Below are 22,416 nucleotides of genomic sequence, written 5' to 3' on the forward strand. Positions count from 1 at the left end.
TACTTTTCCCTTTCTCTGCAATGGCAGCCATATTGATTCACCTGTCCAAATGTGTAGAGTAACTTCCTTATGTATTCAGTGTCTGGGCTAAAGCTGGGTTACCAAAAGAGAACAGAAAACCAGCAGACCCATGAGCCAGGTACCCAACTTTCTAGGTTCTGGGATCTTCTACCAGAGAGATACAGGTAGTCAAAATGAAGTGTGGAGAACAAGAATTAAGGACTCATCAACTTGATACTTACTAGAACTGGTAGTAGTTAATGCCACCTCTTCATGTTTACTATTAAAAACACTTGAACTCTGTCTACCAAAGTTCCAAGTCAAGAAGTTTTAGTATATCTTAGAAGCATAAAATGAAAGGAAAATGTACTTTTCCCCCAACTTACATCCATTATATAAAATGCCAAATATCACTTTAAAAAGACAAGCAGATGTTATTTACAGCATTGCTCTGTAGAGTTAGAGATACTAGACCCCTTTTAATTTTTGTATTTGCAAATAATTTGCAAATAAAAAACACAGGCATACAACCAAGATTTTAAAATGGCAAGTCATTTTAAGTTAAGAACCAAAATAACAGTACTCCAAAGCAGTGTTTCCCAAGCCTTTTCTTCTTGTTTTTCTTCACCTTATTTGAGGGACAGAACTCATAACAGTAGCATACTAGCAGAATGATATAAAGATGGAACATCCAGGTGGGGTGACAAAGAGAAGGTATTTTCCTACCTCATCTATTGCCTCATTGAGAATCAATCACGGTAAAAATTCCAGTAGATATTTTAAGTAATAGTATTGGGAAGTAGTGTTGCCTTAGAAAAGCATCTACCTTTTTCTATCAGTTTTGTTTGGAACTAATGGAGCATATAGAACTAGACTAAGGTGAAAGTGGAAATCTTTGTTCTAATCCCAGATGAGCCCCTTATTAATGAGATGACCTTCAGCAATTGACTTCATCTTTGTTTCCTATCAGATAAAACAGTTGATTCTATGTGTTCTACCACCTCTCAGGGTTTTCTAAGACTTAACAGAAAATTCATTTCTTTTTACAAACATTTATTGAATGCCTAGTATATGCTAGGCTCAGATCTGAATAGAACAAATCCCTTGCTTTCATGGAGCTTACATTTCAATAGGGGTAGATATGTGAAAAATAAAGCAGGAAAGGACAGGTGGTGTGTATAAGAGCGGAGTTGGGAGTGTTCAGTTTTCCATAAGGTGATTAGGGAAGTCCTCTCTGGAATTTTAATAGTGGCTCGAGTAAAGTGAGTTGTTAGGGCTTCCTTGGCAAAAGACACAGCAGAGACAAAGGCAGTGATGTTGGAAGGGCTTGGCATGCTTCAGGAACAGCAGTCCATGAGGCTGGAATAGAGTGAGCTGGTGGAATGGTAGAGGAAGTCCAAGAGGTAGGGTTGTGAGGTGTAGATCATTTAAGGAAGGAGTCTGGCTCTCATACCAGAGGAGCTGGGAAGCCATCTCCTTCTGCTCCGGTTTGAGCAGAAGAGGGATGTCATCTGACTTGTGTTTTAACAGGATCACTCTGGCTACTGTGTGGAGAACAGAATAGGTTACAACCAGTCAAGGGTGAAGAAGGCAGACAAGATAGGCTAGTTTAGACTCTGGTGGTAGTGGTGCACAGTGGTATGTGGTCAGAGTCTAGGTATATTTTGAAGAAGGGAGAGGATTTTCTGACAGATTGGATGTGAAGTATGAGAGAGGAGTGGAATAACAAAAGTTTAGGCCAAAGCAAAGCAAACAAAGGAATTACTGATATAAGCAAGCTTGCTTTGGAATTTAAAGAGCATTATGTAAGGTGATATTAACCAGTTCATTTTGTACCAGAGGCCAAATATTTGATAGATTAAAATCTTATTCCATTCCACTATAACAGAAGGTATTTCATGTTTTTCACCAACTTTTAATTCTGTGGAACTCACTAGTCAGAGGTCAAGTTACAACAGTGGAAGTTTTTAGTGAGAAAAGATTTTATTATAAGAAACAATGCCATCAGGTAAAAATGCAAAAAATTGTGCAATTATGGCAAAATGTTTAAAAATATCTACACATTTGCCCCCAAAGGACTACAGTACTTACTCCATACCTGAGCACTGAACATTGAATGCCATTTGAAACTGCTTCACATAGGGAAGGAATCTGATTCCTTGCAGAGCACACCCACTTCTCCTCATGCACCAGTGAAATCAGCCTGATGCTTAAGCATCAACTTTGTAGGATAACAGAAAACGAGGGTGGAAAATAAAGAATACAGTTTCTACTTTCCTATAACATAGTTATACCAAGTCCAGTTTTCAATGTGTAAAAAATATATAGGAAAGTGCTACATACATTCTTCAAATGCAAAAGCAAAGTTCAAGTGGGACTGGCATGTTAGCCTATATTTTAATTCTTAGTCCCCATTGTGCCTTTTACTTATATTCTCATCATACTATGCAAATGTACCTTAAATATCTAAACATATATACCCACACAAATTACTAATCTTAGCTCTCTAGGATCTCTTCTGAAATCATTTTAAAAAGTGGCAAAATATCCCAGTTATATAATTTAAACAAATAGTTCTTCATACAAAATTCAATATATATTCTACCCTCATAGCAAATTCTAAACGTTGGCTTTGACACACTATACTTAGATCACACTCCCAATATAAATGGTTATAGCAAAGGATCAACTGTTGTGCAGATGAAGAATTAGCCACAGTATATTATACTCCTATAGATCACACGGCACATGTAAATTGTTAACTCACTGTTCTGTCATGTTTTCAAGTAACACATTTTTCTAAATAAATACAGAAGATTGTCAAAAAGCGGCAGGATATCTTAGATATTCAACAAAGCTTTCAAAAATAAATTACATGAACATCTCTTGCAAAAGTTAGTTTTGTTTTCTCCTCCCCTCCGCAATGCAACACTGGAAAGATGCTTCAAAACACTCACAGCAAAAGCCCCACAACAACATGTAGATAAAGAAAAACAGAAGAAAAACTAGAGAGAAAAAACAGGTGGTTGACAAAGTTTATAAAGAGATTATAGGCATATTATCAAGGCCAATAAGAAACCACATATCCAACTTCCTAAGACTAGATTTTAAAATGTTAATTCTATAAATGCTGTCCACTTTAAATTCTGCTTCAGAAAACGTTCCTTACTTGTAGAGGTCAAGGACAAGCAGTTTGGAAAGTTTCTGAAAAACGAGGTATGTGATGCAAAGAGGCAATGTTTTAAATTTGTTTCACAGTATCACATTACAATTTGTGCAAGAGTTTTTAATACAAACCATGCCAGTTTGTTTTCTTTAAGAGAATCTTCTACTTGAGGACAGACTCTGGGCTATCCCTATATCCTTTATCAATTATTCTAAGCATAGTAAAAAACAAGTTACTGATCCAAATATCCACCTTAGGTTATTACAAATGAGTTGGTTTGTCCTTTATAGTACTATTACCTTTATTTACTATTATTGATTGTTAGAAATTCATCCATTCAATATGAAAAGTGATTTAGTACCTACAATGCTATGGTTCTACTCACTCACCCTTTCCTTTTCAATCACCTTCAGCTAGAACAAGGTTTTCAATGTAAAAATATACATTACTATTAAGTGCAAAAACGAGAAAACGAAAAAAAAAAAGTGAGGTTTTAATGGTCATATGTAACTTAAAAGCCATTAAATTAGACCACTGCAGGAGTTTTAGGTTTTTAGAAAACAAAATTGTAAAAGCAGGTATAAAACTTCACATTATGCTCTGTGCAGAAGAGAAATAAGTTACCTTTCACTGTACCGATAATGAGGGGATGGGGGGAAGATGGGAAAGGAGGTAGGGCAACAAAATGGCCCGTGTTAGTGCAAACTGAGTGTCATGTTCTCATTATTCTAAAACTGAGTCCAGTTAGAGATCTTGCTATCATGTAAGCAGAGAATCTTGTGAAATCATAGGAGTTCAACAGGTAAAGTACTATGCCACAAAACCAGCATACCAACTTGAAAGGTAAGCACAGGCTCAGACAATTTAAACCTATCTAGAAAGACACATGAATTCACTTATACTAGCACCAGCCACCTATGAATGTAAGCCCTTTTCGGGATTTGTAAATAATGAGACAGTGTGAGCACTTGAAAAAGTTATCAACAACAACAAAAAAAACTGCTACCCTAAAACTTTAGCTTAACTTAAAGTTACATGGGAAATATGAAACAATCAGACTAAAAGCTCTTTCTCAGACATATTTGTTTTCCTTCAACCTACACTAAAAACACATTTAAATCTCAGTACACCTGAAAACAGTACACAAATATATATATAGAATGAGGATCTAAGTGCTTCTCTGTGTTGGAGAGGTCACAGCTAAAGTCCTAGTGATATTGCCTCAAATTTTTACCCGTATTTAAAATAAAAAGTCACATCAGACTAGTTTGGATGTCTCTAACCATAATACCCTAACTGCTCTTATAAGAGTGCATAGTTGTTGATTCATCTGGTATCTCAGTGACGAATTATCACAAAATTCTAGAATGAAAATGATTACTTTTATACCAGAAAAAAAAAGGCTGATAATTGCACTTTGTTACCTTTTGCTTAATGAAATGAAAACATCACAAGGATGAAAAGAAATCCCTCCCTATGCCGTAATCTTTAAGAGCACCCATTACCATGTACAAACTCTCTCAGCTTCTTAAATACTGACAGCACTTCTTGGATCATGAAAGACTTAAGTTTCCCCAAGCACAAGATGCCAGTGAGCTCACTAAGGCCTGCCACTCATTAAAGTACTTTCTGAAGACACTGAGGATAGAGTTTAGCAACAGCACATTCAAAATGCCGTCCAAGGTCCCAGAGCCTGTCTGGGGTCTCGTATACTTTCATCCATTGGTCAGTGATGTCATCATATTGGTAAAGGGAATTTTTCCTGCTGGTTCTGAAGACATGTTCTTCAACGGTCACTTGAGTAGCTCGAACAAATAAATGCAGTTTATTCTGGAAAAGTACCAGTTTAAGGTATGGATTTATGGACTCATCACATGGAAAGTCCTTTTTCCGAGTCCATTTATTTAGCTCAATATCATAGGCTTCTACAGTAAACATACGTTGATGATTTCCACAGGTTCCAGCTATGTAGTAGATAGAGTCCTTGTATACAGCTGCTAAGCCCTGGATTCTAGGCACAGTCATGGGGGTTAAAAAACCCCAGTAGTCTTTTTGAGGCTCATAGAAGAGGAAAAATTCTCCTAAAAAAAAGAAAGGAAAACAAGAATATGTACATTTACAAGTTTCTTTTTGGTTATATGTTGAAAAGTGTAATTTTCCAAATATTTCACTTTCTAAAATATTTCTTGTATAATCTCCAGAGATATATTATATAGCATAAAATAGCTTAAAATTTCTTAATTCCATGGCAGAACATAACATAATAGTCAACCTGAATTAGAGGGTTTATAATAGGGAGGTATAAGGAGTTACTTTGGTTTGAAGGCAGAATAATAGTTGAGAACTTGACTCCATTTATTCTATACACTTGTATATTTCAGAAAAATATATTTTAAGCCAGCTCTAAAAAAGCATTATCACTAATGGTTAGCCGGTAGGATCAAAGTATGCATACAGCTTCATCAGGAATAAGCCACTACACATTTATGTGCTAATTATTTAGTTAGAAGATAGCATATGGAATTGTTCAGATTTATGTCTATGGGCCATTAATATGTTTACTTTAGTGCTGCTATAATGCACAGATAAATACTTAAGAGGAGAAAGCATGGCTTTAATATGATAGACAACACACAGTTCATGGAGTTGACTTTGGGTCACTTTCAATTCTATTTTGATGATAAAAGGGCGTGCTGAGTCAGACTGCCTATATAAAAATGTCCAAAATAATTAGTGAGATTTACAAGAATTTCGTTAGTTATAACATTTGTAAAAAATCCTTGATTTAAAAATCTGGATCTTTTAGGAACAGATTAAATGATACTCCAATAGCCACATATAGTACAGCATAAGCCTCTATTTATGTCAACTTTATTTATATAAAGAGGCTTTGTTTAGATTAGAAATACCTACTTCTAAATTGAGCTTCCCCTTCAAAACTGTTTTGAACTAGATTTACTCTTATCTACAAATTTAACTGCCTACTTAGTAATAGTGACACTATAATTTGAATTTTTCTTAGAAGAGCTTGTTAAACCACCAGGTTTGGGTTGTACATTACCTTCCCTCATTGACTTTTAACAGGATTCTTAAAAAGACAATAGAAAATAAAAGTTTCTAACATGTACTACCTCTCTACAAATTTCTTATAAAAAGATGACTCACAAAAAAGTTAATTTTTAAAATCTAAAGTCCTCTTAATAACTTAAACCAGATAGGCAATTAAGAAAACTTTTAGAGCCTCAGATTCCTCTTATGTAAAATATAACCTTGGATTAAGCAATGTTCATTCTAGCCCTGAAATTCTATTAATTTGCTGTTACTTTGCTTTATTATTTACATTAATACATAACCTTTACCTTCCAATTGGAAGTCTTTTAATTAATTCTATCAGCTGGTTAGCCAGCAAGACCAAAATATATGTAGCAAAGCATCATCATATTGAATGATATAACCTATCCAACCATACTGGACAGATTATACATCCAGTCTTATATTCCATTATTCAGCAAGACCAACAAACCTAATCATGCCTGTGCTTCTATTTAACTAAAATAAAGTATCACTACCTAGTGATACTCCTTTTGGAGAATTAACTTGATATTGAAGTTTAAACAAATGCGTTCAGGCATTTCTAGTCAAATAAAAGATGAGAGTGAAGAACATATTCTTCTAAATGGTATAAGAGCTAAAAAAAATCATGTGTATTTACACAGGAATCACCCTTTTCTTGTTTTATTAAAGTAATAGTGTGAGGAAAACAAATATAAGCAATTAAGAAACCCAAAAGAGGAATAAGGATGTTGGTATTATCATCACTGTTTTCAACATTCAAGCAACTAAAATGTTTAAGAAACCAAACACAGGGCAAACATTAGTTATCACTAATTAGAACCGTGGATCAAGTATCTTATTTATACTTACTTGGTCCTTCTTTCTACTCCTACTACATGATCTTTGCCAGAATACTAGCCTTCAACAGTTTAAACAAAAAATTTTTTAAAGCTAAGTATATTAGATAGTCCCTCTTATAATAGCAAATGTAAAGAAAAAGGTAACATCTCAAATCTTTTCAGTGAAAAAACTTGAAAACATATTATGGAAGATATCGTATGCTGCAGTGAAATTAAAATCTAAAGACTGTAATTTCAAACTCTTTATAATTAAGTTCCATAACCTTTGCAATCATAAGGTTTATCACAAAATTCTTTGTTCTTTTTCCTCTTTTAAACTAATCCCATAAGTTCCATAAAAAGTAGCTGCTACAACATCTCTTGATTATGTATTACTGAAGAGTAAAACAGTCTTGTATCAAGCTTAGAGTCTTAAAAATGGCTCTGAATGTCCTCCCAAAATGCTGAACTAGGATTCACTAAATTATGTTTTCAAAAATACTTATCCTCCATGATGTCAAAACACAGTAAGAACATAAAAAACTTACAGGATCATTTTAGTAACTTAAAGATGCCTGCCTTTTTTGATTCAAAAGTTTATTGCCTTTATACATCCTTTAAAGAACAGACTGTTGCAACAAACGGTTTATGATAAGAAAGCCAGAGGAGTCTCAATTAAGAACAAACATCTGTTTTAGTATAAGTAAGGAAACCACGTTTGACCTGCTCCCCTCTCCTGGAGAATTAACCAGTCAGGCACCTACCCTGTAAAACATAGATCTTCTCTTTGTACTCCACAGCGTTATGAAACTCCATTGCAACAGGCATTGCGCAAACGCTGGTCCAGCAATTCTCTCTGCTGTCATAGCACTCCACGGATTTCAGTGAGTTTCTCCCGTCACCTTCATAAACACGACCTCCAATTGCATACATCTTACCACAGCAATACACCAGTTTGCAGCCTATTCTGGCTCGCAGCAACGGGGGTTTGGAAAGCCACCTATTGGTGGAATGGTCATACATCCAGAAATCATTTTCTGCCTTATGGTCGATGGAGACCTCGCTGCTGCTGGGCCGGTACCCTCCTGCAATGTAAATGTCATTATCTGGTGATACAAGAATCCCAACTTCTCTTAGATCATTTGGTGGTTTGCATAGCTTAAACACTCTTCCTGTGACTATATCTAGACAAGGCACTGTTTGCTTCTTTCCTGAGTGTTTGTGGGCAGCATCAAAACATATGATCATTTCAGATGCAGTCATTCCAAGTCTCTGTGTGCAGCCATTGGTATTGGATGGGCCCTTTTCTACATAGCTTTTGGCTATAGCCTGTGCAAACTGAGGTGGAATTTTCTCTATAAAGGCATCTTCCATCAGAGGAAAACGTATGCATTTGGCAAAAATTTCTGGAAGATGCACTTCTCTTTCATTCTGTTCATGTTCAAACCACCTTACGATGCTTTCATAAACATGCTCTTCTCGGGCTACATTTAAATCATCACTGTCTAGGATACTTATCAGTTGGTCTTTTGTCAACTGGAGAAACTCTTGTTCTTTGGTGACACACAGGAACTTTTTACGAATGTATTCTTTTGATCGATCTCCAAGTTCCTGATGACCATAATGATCAGCAAAGATGAAGACCCCAATAGAATTCTGTGGGTCTAAATGACTGATCATGTACTTAGCACATTGGTCTTGGATGGAAGGAATCTGGAAGATGCTAGCTGCAGTGAACAAGGCTTGAACATTGGCCTCTGTCAGAACCACTCTGGAGGTGTAGGCATAGTTCAACACTAAATCCATTGATTCAGCTTCAACACCAACTATTCGAACTTCTTTTTGAGTACTTTCTGTAAGGCCGCTAGTGAACATGGATCTAGGAAGGAAAGAGTGGTTAATAGTATATGTGCACTCCAAATAAAAATTATTGTGACAAGTTTTTTGAAGTATACAGTTACCACAAAGATAACCTTGGAGACTGAAAAATACTTCCTAATGTGTTTCCTGATATTCTGAATGGGGGTAAAAGCTGATCATCTAGCATAAGGATTCAATCTAGCTAATCTCAAAAATTCTATTCTCAGGGCCAGTCCGCTTTTTTTCTTTTTCATTTTTTTTAAATTTAAATTCAATTAGCCAACATATAGTATATCATTAGTTTCAGACATAGAGTTCAATAATTCATCAGTTGTGTATAACACCCAGTGCTCATCATATCACATCCACTTTATGCCAACACTGAAAAAAAGAGAGTATACCTAATTAAAGCACACTGAAAGATGGCATGGACTATTCCGGGACACCTTATTTTCCTTGGAGCCCCTATCCAGGCTTCTGGTCAAGTTGCCTTATGGACTTGAGATCTTAACTCGCCAGGCCAATCAGGAAATTTAATACCTATAGGTGTCAATGTGACACATTAGCATATATAGACTGTCTGATTAAACTTTTCATGTCCCAGTGGAAATGTACAAGGCAACTTGTCCCTGAAATACATCTTTAAAAATTTGATCTCAGAAAGACAAGATGTTCTTCAGAAGTTCATTTTCTCTACCTACTTCCTTTTAAAACTATGATCTTTTGAATGCTTCCTTAATCATTATAAGGAATATAAAGAACATCACTTCAGGGGTGCCTGGGTGGCTCAGGCGTTAAGTGTTTGCCCTCGGCTTGGGTCATGATCCCGGGGTCCTGAGATCGAGCCCCGTGTCAAGGGCTCCCTGCTCTGCAGGAACCCTGCTTCTCCCTCTCCCACTCACCCTGCCTGTGTTCCCTCTCTCACTGTCTCTCTCTCAAATAAAATCTTTATTAAAAAAAAAAAGAGCATCACTTCACTTTCTCTTGGACATTTTGAAAACCTTTACGTAAAGAAATATACTCAATTTTCTCAAAGCTACCATATTTTACCTATGTATATCTGAATATAAATAAAGATTATAGTAGGGTTAATAGAATGCATACTTCTAAAGAGAGTTTAAGAATTAATTGACGCTTTGGAGATAATGGTTTTGAAAATCCCAAGCTTTTGCCTTTGAAAGCAAATTTATTTATTTATATACTTACTTAATTCTAATATAAAATATCTGTGTATTTATGGGACTTTCTTGACCAAAACATTAAGTAGCCAAAAGCCTGGCTCTGTATTTTAGTATTTGTCCTTTATATACATCATTTGCCTTTTTTCTCCTCCTTTAAGGTTTCTTTCTAGGCTGTTCTTAAAATTAAATATAAAAATCAAACCAAAGTTCTTTTAAAAAGCCTTTTGGGAAAAGGGTTGTGTGCCCTAGGGTGCTTAGTAAATGTCTGTTGAAAAAACTGACCTGACATTGGTGATAAAGTTCTTTATACAGATCCAGACCCCTCTCATTTTGAAGTGCTAGGTTATAAAAAAATATATATCCTTAAACAGTTAATTTTAAAATATAATGAGAAACATGGGGATATACATGGGTACAAGGATCCAGCTTGCTACCTGGATGAACCATCTCTGAGTCCTACTTTGACTTCTACAACATAAATTTTAAGCTTAATATCACACAGCCTTTTTTTCATGATTGAAAACTAGATCTCCCAATGTATGAGCTGGTTTTCCATTTCAGGTGCTGAAAAACACAGCTATCCATACATCTACCAATTAAAAAGAAAAATAAAGCCCTTCATTAGGCAAAGATTAACTCCCAAAGGAGAATATTACCACATACCCCTTCATCATGGGAACTCTACTGACTTGAATAGGCTGGCCTCAGGAGCAGTGTGACACTTTATGAGCTCTCCTCTGTTCTAACAGGATCCTTCTGTAAATGCCACATAAAGATGGAACATTTCCTCGCACAAAATCCTGAGCAGTAGAAAGTTTCCAATAATCATGCAAATTTTAATTCTGACAAGTCACTGGGATCATGAAACAGCCATGCCAGATTTCAAGCTATTTTTTTTCCACCAATGATGCAAGACTTAGAAACTATTAAGTACGTCTTCCTAGATCTCACATAAGGAGCAGCACCAGTGCCAAGAAACTTCTGTACAAAAACCTCTAGCAAGAGATAAGAACCTAATCCTTGAGTTTTCTAGCCAAATACCTTCATCTGAATTCATGTATCTTATGCTTAGGAAGTTTTCCAACCATTTCCTTAATTTCTTGTAATTATGAAAATCTACTGTAGCATACTTCTTTTAAAGTGATTTGTCTAAGTGTTCAAACTAATTTTAATTACAAGCCAGAGTATAAAATTTCAGTAAAATACAGGCATTTTTACTTTCAAGTTTCAATTTTTTTTAAACTCTTCAAATCTAATATACAATAGAAACTTCTCAAAGGCAACTTTAAAGAGACCTACTCTCGTTCATTAAAAGTCCTAACAGTGACTAAGAAGCCTGACTTGGAATCAAATCTAGCCTCTGCCACTTAGTAGTTAGATGATTCAGGAGGTCATTTAACTTCCCCAAACCTCAGTTTTTCACATGTAAAATAGGAATTGTGCAGAGACATAATGGTAAAGATATATAAAGCAATATATGTAAAGTAAGCTTAGCCCAGAACTTGGTAAGCAGTAATTATGACATATATTTAAATGCACAGATGAACTAACCATATCTAATGAATAGTCTAGATAAGCGAATCCCACCAGTAGTTTCCATTACCAGGCCAAACTTCATACCTTCTGTGTATATGAGTTTCTTCTTTTTTTCCTTCCAGCTCACTCCCTTGTGATGGTTAATACTTAACAGTCCAATGACCTATCCCTAGGCAAGTCTAAATGGTTACATCATAAGCATCAGACTGAAGTGACTATATTTAACCCAGTATTCTGAGAAAGAGGAACCAGAAACTACCGTCTGGAACATTATACTGCTATATGCCCTACAAAGGTAAGCACCTTCAAAAGAAAAAACAAAAACAAACAAAAAAAAACACCTTTAGAGTGTAGTTGAGATGCTCTCACTGTCATTCAGGCACAATTTTTGAACACTGAAAGGCTTAAAAAAGTGAGCACTTGAAACAAAAGAAGTTAAAGCAGGAAATTGTCTTTATCAGTGATCTCTTCTCAAAGTATGAAATTCTTTGTTAAACCCCAGTTTTGAAATTTTACTGTTCCAACGTTTTGATACACAAAGAAGAATGTAATGAAAATGAAAGCTTAAAAACACTTCTGGAAATCATGGAAATAATCATTAGTCTGAAGCCCAAGATACATTCATTCATTTTTATTTCATTGCTTTAACTCCCATGGCATTAAAACAATCTACTGAATGGTAATTTGTTTTCAAAAGAATGCACTATTATGTTTTAAATTCTAAGGGTTACATTCACCAGAGAACTACGCCTCATGGATAAATTTTTGGAACAAATTCGATATCAGCACCAACCACTAAAACTTTCAGTGATGGAAATGCTCTACATCTGGGCTGTACAACTGGCAGCTACTACCTACATGTGGCTACTGGGCACTTTAAATGTCGTTAGGTTGCCTGAGGAACTGAATTTTTAATTTTATTTAATTTAAAACAATGACTGAGCAGCACAAGTCTAGATTTTGTAGTTATATACCTGAAACAAACAAAAATATACTCACTAACTTAATAAACCAACGACCTGAATTCTAGAAGAATCCGTCAAGTCAAAAGCCAGGGTTCAATAAATAGGGCCTGTTATTTATTTTCAGGAAACAAACTCATTGGTTTCATTTAATTGTCTCATTTCCGTTTTATAATCAAGTGGGCAACCCTGAGGGATAAAGAAAGGGAACTCGATGAGGCTATCAACAGAAGTTTCTACCATTATCATACCTGAAGTAAGGGCTGATTGCAGCAAGAACGTTTCTATGACAGGAAAATGTTTTCCCGTGATCCACTTCCACTACAATGTCTGTCAACTGTCCTTCATCGTACATTGTTTTGAGTTGCTTAAGAATACTGCACGCATGGAAGGGGTCCATGGCATCGTTGGCTGTATCTGAAGACGGAATCCCATTCGGTGTTGGGGAAGACTTACTTAAATCTAGGAGAAAAATCGTACAACCACAAGAAGTTCGGAGCCAGTTACGGCATTCACGGCTTACCCCCCGCCAACCCCGTACTCCCCGCCTACAAAAATACATATATGTATATATACACCACCAAATGGGGCCGCGGGGTGAGATCTGGGAGAGAGAAAGAGCTGCGATGCAAGTTCAAACCCCAGCTTGCTCCTCCGGGAGCCCGGCGAGCCCGATGCCCCGTGCTCGCGGAGGGACTGTGCAGGCAGAACAGGCGCGGTGTCTGCGGCGACTCCGCCGAGAGCCAGAACGTCCCAGCCAAGAGCGGAGGGCAGAAGCCTCACGAGGGAAGCTCGATGGATGGCGGCCGCCAGTGCCCCCTCAACCGCCTGCTGAACTGGTCAAAGTGGCGGCGGGTACCCGGCCTCCCCATCGCTGCCCCGCCGGACCGCCCACCGCCCTCCACGCCATCCATCCTCCCTCCCCTCATCCCTCTCCACCTCCCCATCCTTCTCTCCGGCTCTTCATCGCCACCTCCTCAGCTCGCAACCTGAGCCTGGACCCCGGCCCACCTCCCCCGCAACACACCTCCCTAGCCACCACTAGACCCACCTGCCGACGCGGCCATTTCTCCACGGGGCCCCGGCTCCAGCTATTTAAAGAGGAAATGTCATTTCGCTTCTCTTGCTCCCGGGTTCCGGCTCTTCTAAGCTTCACCTGGCCAATGGGGTGGCCTATGCATCCGGCTCCGCCCCTAGCCTCCAAGTTCCGTGTTCCGATTGGCCATGGTGTGCGCAAGGCCTTTCGGGAAGTGTAGTTTTATTGACCCCGCTCCCGCGTGGTCCGAGTAGGGCGGAGGCCTACGCCTGTGATTCTTATTGGCTGGTTGTGGCGGAGGTGGAGAGCTGGGAACTCGCCAGCCTGTGTCTGTGGGGCGCGCAGTGCCTGCCGGAAGAGGTAGTCTTCTGCCTGAGGAGAGCTGTCATTCTGAGGGGCTAGGGTAGGGAAAGCTCTTGAAGTGCAAATTTCCCCATTTTCGGCCTCTCTCTAGGGCCCTGGCCCTTTATTTATTATTATTATTTTTTTTTTTACCTTGTTCTTCATTCCCTAAACCTCTCGCCAGTGACTAGTTTCTGGTATGAAAACGGACTCTGCGTGAGGGCTGTGAAACCAGAAAAATTTGGAAATGGACAAGAGGGCTGTTGTCCAAAAATGCGAAGGAAATCTGACACTCCACCCTGAAGTAAAATATCAGGAGGCCCAGAAGCAAGCCATCTCTGATGAGTCACCTGTGACACCCAATTGAAATAGCATCGCCTTGGCCGAGTGCTCTGGTTTCTACAGATTAATTTGGTCTGGTTACAACGGCTACTCAGGATCTTTAACTCCCACTCATGCCTTGCTTTTCTCCAACACCCAGAGAACACCTGTTCCACTTTTAAGAGCGCGTGAACAGTATAGAAGGACTCAAGATGCTTTCCTTTTTTGCTCCTGGGAACTGGATACTAAATAGTCTGAGATTTCCTTTGAAGAAATATTGGAGGGTGCCCTGAGCCTGAGCCAGGCATCCTTACTGAAGCCCTGGTTCTTTCCTTACTAAATATGTGAACTTAGATAAGACCTTTTAATTCTTGAGCACCGAGGTTCTTCACCTGTACCATGTGAATAATGATTACTATTCTATCTGCCTCACAGGCTGCAAGCTTTTTGAAAGAAAGCAGAAATTTTACTGTTGGCATGTTTTGATTTACTTGTGTTGTATTTCTAGCATGTAACAGGGTGCCTGGCACCTTGTAGTTACTTAATATTTTATAATAAATGTAAAGCACAGATGAGCTAACATTGGTTACTTAATATTTTATAATAAATGTAAGTCACAGATGAGCTAACATTGGAAATGCTGTTTGTAGACCACTAAAATGTAAGTATTATCAGTGAATCGGAAGGAATTTTTAGTAAAGATATATTTAGTCTATGTGCATAGCTTTTCTAACACTGAAAAGATCAAACAGTTGAGCTTCTTGATAAAGGATTTGGAATTTAAGATGTGATTGAAAAAGAGAAGGATGAAAAACAATCCAGCTCTCCTAGCTCCACTGAAAACTTTAGAGCTCAGAATACTATAATTCCAGTCAAGTTAACAAGAATTGGTGTTTCCTTGGGGCTGAGATATACGAACACCGATATATACTGTGTCTACACCCGGACTGTATCCTGTAAACCCTGTCTGCACAGCTCTGCATGGATAAAATTGATTTAACTTCTGTTACTCAGAACTTTAAATTTCCATTTTTTATGATCTCAATGCTATTGCTTTCTAAGTTATGAAAATGGTAGAGGTTTCTTCACTCACCATGTTGAACATATTAAGACAAAAAGGACATCAATCCTTAGAGATTTAGCAAATAAAAATACAGGACATGCAATATTTAGGACATAACTAAGGTAAAATATTTGTTATCCAAAATTCAAATTTATTTGGGCGTTCTGTATTTTATCTGGCAACATTTTCGAACCTGTTAAAATATAGATTTTCTTGTTTGCAATTTGTTTTTGTCCTCATCATGTATCTAAGCCTTAAGAAATTTGGCCAGTTTTCTTTTTCACTTAATTCTTATCTAATGAACAAACAGACTTGACAATATTGCTTAATTGATTAAAAGGAAGTTTTTGATTCTTTGACCCACAAAAATTTCTGAATTTGGGGGTGGCAGAATACAAAGAACAAAGGCCAATCTAAATATAAATAGGGGAAAAAAGTGAACATTTATAATTACAAGGTTGCCATTTATATGGCAGTCTAGAGACTGTAAATAGACTCCATTCTACTGGGCAGATGGCATTACATAGTAAAGATTTCATCATCATTAGAAATGCATTAAAAAAAAGAATAAGGTGGAGGATGTAAAAATTGAGCCAATAGTCCCACACTATTCATTCTCAATGATCTTTAAGAATACAAAGGAGATTTTGTTTCAGGGTTGATACTAAACAGCCAAAGGCTACGGCTTTGTTTTCAAATAGCTCTAATTTGTAATTTTATAAGAACCTACTGCCAATCTAGAAAGGCAGCCGCAAAAGTAAACCAGTTTTCTTAATGCATTAAGTACTATATTGTCCTATGGAGCAATTTCTCATATATTTACAATTTAAAGTAAAATTTAGTAAGGATGAAAATTGAAAAAGCAAACCAGATATTTGAATGACCTGTATTTAGTTCAAATTAGATACTTAGAGCTTTATTATTTTAATATTTATTACCTAGGAACTAAAAGGAAAGATGTTTGTTATACTCGTAGTTGAGAGTAGAAAAGTCTTTACATTAAAATTCTAGCAGAAATGAAGGATTGTGAAAACAGCGAATTTGGAAAATGAGAAAATCGCATAGTCACCTTGCTTCATTTTGGGGTTTTTTTACGCTTCTACTTTAAGAGAATGACTTCTAGCAATTATCAGCTATGCCTAGGCTACTGTTGATATTAATACCACACAACACAAAAATGATAGCAACCCTGATGAAGAAGGTATAAACGAAAGGGGACATCACTCTGCAAATCGATTCTGCCATTTTCCAATTTCCCTCTTCAGTACCGGCTGAGGTTGTGAAATTGACCAGAGCAATATAAAATGAAAGTAAAGAGAAAATGCCTGTGACTGTTACCTTTTAACAAATGACATCCTTCTATATTTATCTTTCTCAGGCTATAGCTATAGCAAAATGTGATATTTTTCCTTGCTAAAGACTTTTATGTTACTGTATGCTTTAAATGAAGCAACAGAAGTTATTATTTGATTATAAATGTCATATAATATCACATACTGAAAAAGTGAGTTTTTGTAATGTCTAGAACCTTGTATATTTCATAAGATTTCATTTCTTTTAAATACAAAACTCTAAATAGATAGTAACATCAGGCTTCTTGATTGTACATTACTGGCCTCTGTTTTAATTTTTGAAAATTTATTTTTAAGTAATCTCTACACCCAATGTGGAGCTCAGAATTATGACCCTAAGATCAAAAAGATCAAAAGTCACATGCTCTTCCACCTGAGCCAGCCAGGTACCCCCCGTATGTTAAGTTTAATTCCCTTGAGGTGATGTGAGGCTTCAACATGGTAGGAACTAGAAGACTGCCTTTTGTGAGTCACTGAATTGGATCATACTGAGGGTTATTGAAACACATTAATTTGTCTCTTAAGTGTTTGAAATTTAGCATGTACATGAAAAACAAGAGATTGTCAAACTAGTGGCAGGGATATTCAATTCTTCAAAAATATTTATTACTACCTACCAATCTGCATTCTGGGCAGGCACTGTATAAACTAATGTTCCTGAAATCAAAAACAATAGTTATCTATTATATGGAGAGATAGAGATAAAGACTGAATGTTTATGTTCCTTCAAAATTCATGTTGAAACCTGATCCCCAGTGGGATGGTATTTGATGGGAGAGCCCTTGGGAGGTAATTAGATTATGAGGGTTGAGCCTTCATGAATGGGATTAGTGCCCTCATAAAAGACACCCAGAGAGTTTCCACCACATGAGGACACAGAGAAGAGAGCCATTCGTGAAACAGGATAGGAACCTCACTAGAAACAAAATCTGCCAGAGCCTTGATCTTAGATTTCCCAGACTCCAGAACCGTGAGAAATTTCTATTGCTTGTAAACCAACTCATCTATGGTTTCTGTATAGCAGCCTGACTAGACTAAGGTGTGTGTGTGTGATATAAGGTATATAGGATTCACATGTGTGTGATTCCTAACCTCAAAGACCTTATGATTTATCCATTGAGATAAAACATGAAAATTCACATTTTCACATGAAAATCAATATTCACATGAAGAATCAACTAAAAAATGAGGACAGAGGGCATCCTGTAGTTAGAATAAAATAAGTATTTCACAAAATTAAAATTAAGGATTTCAGAAGAAGGTATGAGAATTTTTCCACCTGGTGTGGAATTTCAGCTGGGCATCAATGGAGGATACACCACAGAAATATTCACAAAAGGAATAGTGTATGTTCTTACCCATTTGCTGTATCTTGGCTTGACCTATAAGATAAAGCATTAATTCGTTCATACTTTAAGACTCATAGGGCTTAATTCAGGGCTTGAACAAAGAAAAGGTAACACTTGGCTATGGTTATGTGTTACCTACATTATTTCACTTAATATCATGTTTTAATTAAATTTTATAAGAACAGTGTTAGAAATGAAGAGACTAAATCCTAAAGAATTTAAATAACGTGTCCACAGTCATAGAGAGATCTTTGGCTCCAAAGGCAACTCTGTTGATTACAGTATATAAAGGTCCCTAGGTATAAGACAGAGCATTGAAAATAAGATGTTGTAGAATTTTTTTCTCCATTAAACAAATCTAGTTCTGTATCAAACTACGGTCAATTAGTATCTGCTAGTATTTACCATGAATGGACAGTACTACTGGTATAGGTTTGAGATAATTTTATGCCCCAAGAAATGGAGAAAAAAAATCTAAGTCAGAGGGGAAATAGTTACACTGTTAATTTGACTTTGTCAGACTAAACTGATAGATTTTGAGGTATAATAATGTAGTATTTTTATCTTTCCACTACATAATTAAATAAAATGATTAAATATGCATATATATGATTAATTATTAATATTTATTAAGTTGACTATGCTTCACTATTTTACTGCAAGACTGAATTATTGTACAAGACTAGAGACTGAACGGAATTACCCTATTGGACCCTTAAGTTATTTGACAATATTTAAGCTTACAATCACTGTGAGAGCCAAGGCCACTCTCAAATGTGAGACATCAACACCCTTCCCTGTTTGAAGATTAGCTTATAATCCAAATGGAATGAAATGAATTAAACAATGATTGTTGATTCTTTCTAACCTCAATCATGATCTGAATTTTTTTTTAAGCTCATGAAATCACCTAAAAGCCAAATGGGAAAGAATATCAGTGGGCAGTAGTCTTTAGCGTGTAGACACAGGAAATGAAATTCTTGTGGAATAGGCATCAGAAATAGGAAAGGAGTACATTAAACACAGCAGAGAAAACACAGAGGATAAGGAGTTAATTGTACTTTAATCCCCCAAATAATCAAATATTTATAAAGCAAATTTGTTGGTGTACCACAATAATTGCAGGGATATTTACTTTTTATTTCTGGTTGTTTTACCATAGGGCTTCTGAATCTCAGCACTACTGACAATTGCTGCCAGATTACTCTTTGTGGTGGGAGGCGGCGGGGGGGGGGGGGGCGCGGTAGTGGCTATCCTGTGCATTATTAGGTACTTAGCAGCATCCCTGGTCTCTACCACCAGATGCCAGTAGCAGTAGCACCTCCCACAAAGATGTGACAACTAAAATGTCCCCAAAGATTCTCAAATATCCCCTATGGGGAAAATTGTCCCAAGTTGAGAACCACTAAATCATTAAATAAAATGGTTAAATATATATATATATATATATATATATAAAATTAATGATTGCTAGTAATGACTGAAAGTAATTTTTTTTTTATTTTTCATGGCATATTAACCTATTTGCAGCTTATTCATAGTTAAACCTGAGCAGGAACCTGTGATACAGCTATTTTCCCACTTCAGTACTGTGGCATAGGCTCATCATCAGTGATCTCTAGCCTTGCCAACAGTACGAGAAGAGGAATCAAACCACCCTCATAGGTGTTGTGAATGCAAATGTCTGGGACATTAAAACCCGTATGTATATGTAAGGATAGACCAAAGTATGGGATTGATAACAAACAACCCCATACCTCCAGTAGCTTAAATCACCAAAATTTCATTTTTCACTCTTGCTAATGCTCAACACAGGCAAGCAGGGATTCTGTTCACTGCAATCACTCAAAGACCCAGACTGATGGAGCAGCCACCATGCAAATGTTCTTGGTCACTACACCAGAAAGAAAATGAAGGTGCCAAGAGCAGGCTGCCCCAAGATAGGCCACTCTTGTATGGACATTATTTTGAGTTAAAAGAAATCAAAACCCAGCAGATTCAGGAACAGCTCTTTACCTCCCACTCAATTGCCTGCTATTGACAAAGAACTTTTAACAAAGATTCCTCTTTACCGAAGAAATTTAGCTACATAACAGGGAGAACTTTGTTTTCTGAACATCTCCTCCCACCTTCCTGCTAATGGTCTTTGTCTCCTTTGTATTCTCAAACATCTACCCCTCTCTTAGCTCATATAAGTATCCTATTGCCTCACTGTCTTTGGAATTTCATATTTGTGTGGATTCTCCATACTTATGCTATTAAATTTGATGTTCTCCTGTTTATCTATTTCACGTCAATTTGATTCTTACTCCAGCTAAAAGGACATTGAAGGGCAGAGGAAATACTCCCTCCTTAACAAGAGCATATGGTAAACTGTGCCCTGGGTTTTAAAGTTTTCATCTGGAAAGACATGCATCACTTCCCTTCCCATTTCATTTGCCAGAAAAAGTCATCTGGCCACCCTTAACTGCTCCTACAAATAGGATAGGAAGTCCAATTCTACCATTCTCAGAAGGAGGAAAGCCAGAAACCAGCATCAATGAGGAACATACCATGCAAGGACTATGCTAAACACTTTTAGTGACACAAGAATAGATAATGCCTAGTACCCACTCTCAGGAACCTGGCAGTTAAGAAGGGAATCTACAGCGTACACACATAGGACTTTAAAGCAAGCCAGCAGTGGCTAAGGTCACTTTTCCCCATCACGTGGAACCAAAACCATCTATCACAGGGGTTCTCCACCAGGGTGAATTTGTCGCCCAGAGGATATTTTTGGTTGGCACATTTTGGAGTGTTGCATGGGAGCCAGGGAGTTTGCTAAATATCCTATAATTCACAGCACAACTCCCCCAAAAAAGAATTATTTGGCCCCAAATATCAATAGTGCTGATCTTGAAAAACTCTGGGTTATGATAATTTCCAAACTTTCTCACACACACTCCTAAATCCACTGAAATGAAAATCATGCCTTTCAAATGTCTGTAGTTGAGGTTATATACACCAGTGCCCAGAAGCCCAAGTGTGCTCTACCATCATACATTTCATGTTCAAGCATGGTACTTTTATTCAGAAGTGCCCATCTTGTACATCTGTTTTGAGATCCACATGACAGAGTTGACTGTATTTTCAATTCTTTTTTCAAAAAGACTTTGAAATTCAAATTTAAAGCATTGCTTTTCAAAACAGCACCATAAATATATCTGCCAACTTAATGAAGCAAGGCTTAGTCCCAATGGAAAAAAAAAAGTGGCATGAAATAATTAGATGCTGACCATGGATAATAAGCTTTATATCAGGGCTATGGCAAGACCTTGACAGGGTCACCTTTTTCTAAAAACAGTCCACCATGATAGGAGTAGTCAGGAAATGATGAACCACCAGTGACCAAGGAAAGGAGGTGTCCTGAAGCTCTGGGATACTAAAGGATTTTGTCAGACAACTTTTTACAGACACAAATGAATGCAGAAGCAAGAGAGGCATGTGAAATGAATTCTTTATACTTGAAGATTGGGAGCTATAAGTAAACTACACTGAGGGAATTTTGACCTTCCAACGTCAACTTGTGTTTGAATTTGGGTTTAAAGTTAGTTCCCAGACAGCAAGTTTTGTTTCCTGGTCTAAGCCCGAGGCTTGCAAAATGACTGACTCCAGAAGGATGATGTGATGCCTGGCAAAAGGATATTTGTGAGTTGTTAATCTGTGAATCAAAAGGCAAACCCTGGCCCAGCAGTATGTTAATCCTGATGGCTGAGAGAAAGGCAGTACAATCATTTACAAGAATGCACCCAGTTTGGGGTCTCCAAACTATGTTTGGAATGTACCAAATCAATAAATTGCTAATTTTTCCACCTGTGTTAGCTCACTGGCTCCTCAGGGGGTTGAAGCTTGTAGTGTAAATACAATCCAAACAGTTTCTTAATTACTCAGACTACAACAAGTCAGAGGAGCATGCCTAAACCCAGTTTGGAATTCTTTTATTTACTAGGTTCCTGCAATCACAAGGGAAATTTAATTGCTATGCAAATTCTTCATTAAAAAAATGGTCCCTTTCACACCTGTCCTTGGTGAATACCAACCTTTTTGTTTTTCTTTTATTCTCTGGGTTCTGTTTACTGAGTAATTGTCTTTGTTCAAAGAGAACGTAGGCTCAAGTCTTTCGGAGTGATGGGTCATAATTCCTGCAACTTATTTTCAAACAGTTTGGCACAAATAACAACTATAAAAGTATACACAGACACAGGAATATAGCAAAAGTGGCAAAATGTTATCCTTTAGGTTTAAAATTTCCAAATAAAAAAAGTAAAAATAAATGACCAAACAACCCAGATTCGTGAGGTAGTAGAAAGAAGTTC

At 37.1% G+C, this 22,416-nt stretch overlaps 1 protein-coding gene across 1 annotated transcript; it reads right to left on the reverse strand.

The window, feature by feature from the left end:
* Positions 1-1,953: 1,953 nt before the first annotated feature.
* Positions 1,954-13,699, reverse strand: KBTBD8 (kelch repeat and BTB domain containing 8). Its single transcript, XM_028110466.2, has 4 exons — positions 13,650-13,699; positions 12,850-13,060; positions 7,824-8,938; positions 1,954-5,247 (listed from the first exon to the last, which is right to left on the reverse strand). The coding sequence occupies exons 1-4, from the start codon at positions 13,663-13,665 to the stop codon at positions 4,784-4,786; spliced, it is 1,806 nt and encodes a 601-aa protein (XP_027966267.1). The 5' UTR covers positions 13,666-13,699; the 3' UTR covers positions 1,954-4,783.
* Positions 13,700-22,416: the final 8,717 nt, after the last annotated feature.

The sequence above is a fragment of the Eumetopias jubatus genome, unplaced genomic scaffold (genome assembly GCF_037043125.1).
Source record: "Eumetopias jubatus isolate StellerSeaLion01/CBP00866 unplaced genomic scaffold, mEumJub1_p1.0 scaffold_1, whole genome shotgun sequence".
Lineage (NCBI taxonomy): Eukaryota > Metazoa > Chordata > Mammalia > Carnivora > Otariidae > Eumetopias > Eumetopias jubatus.

What these genes read in the sequence shown, in the direction of transcription:
- KBTBD8 (XM_028110466.2), bottom strand. An exon ending in GCAATCAGCCCTTACTTCAG is followed by an intron (nt 8,939 to 12,849) that starts GTATGATAATGG and finishes TTTCCTTCCTAG; the next exon opens with ATCCATGTTCACTAGCGGCC. An exon ending in GAAGATCTATGTTTTACAGG is followed by an intron (nt 5,248 to 7,823) that starts GTAGGTGCCTGA and finishes TCTTTTTTTTAG; the next exon opens with GAGAATTTTTCCTCTTCTAT.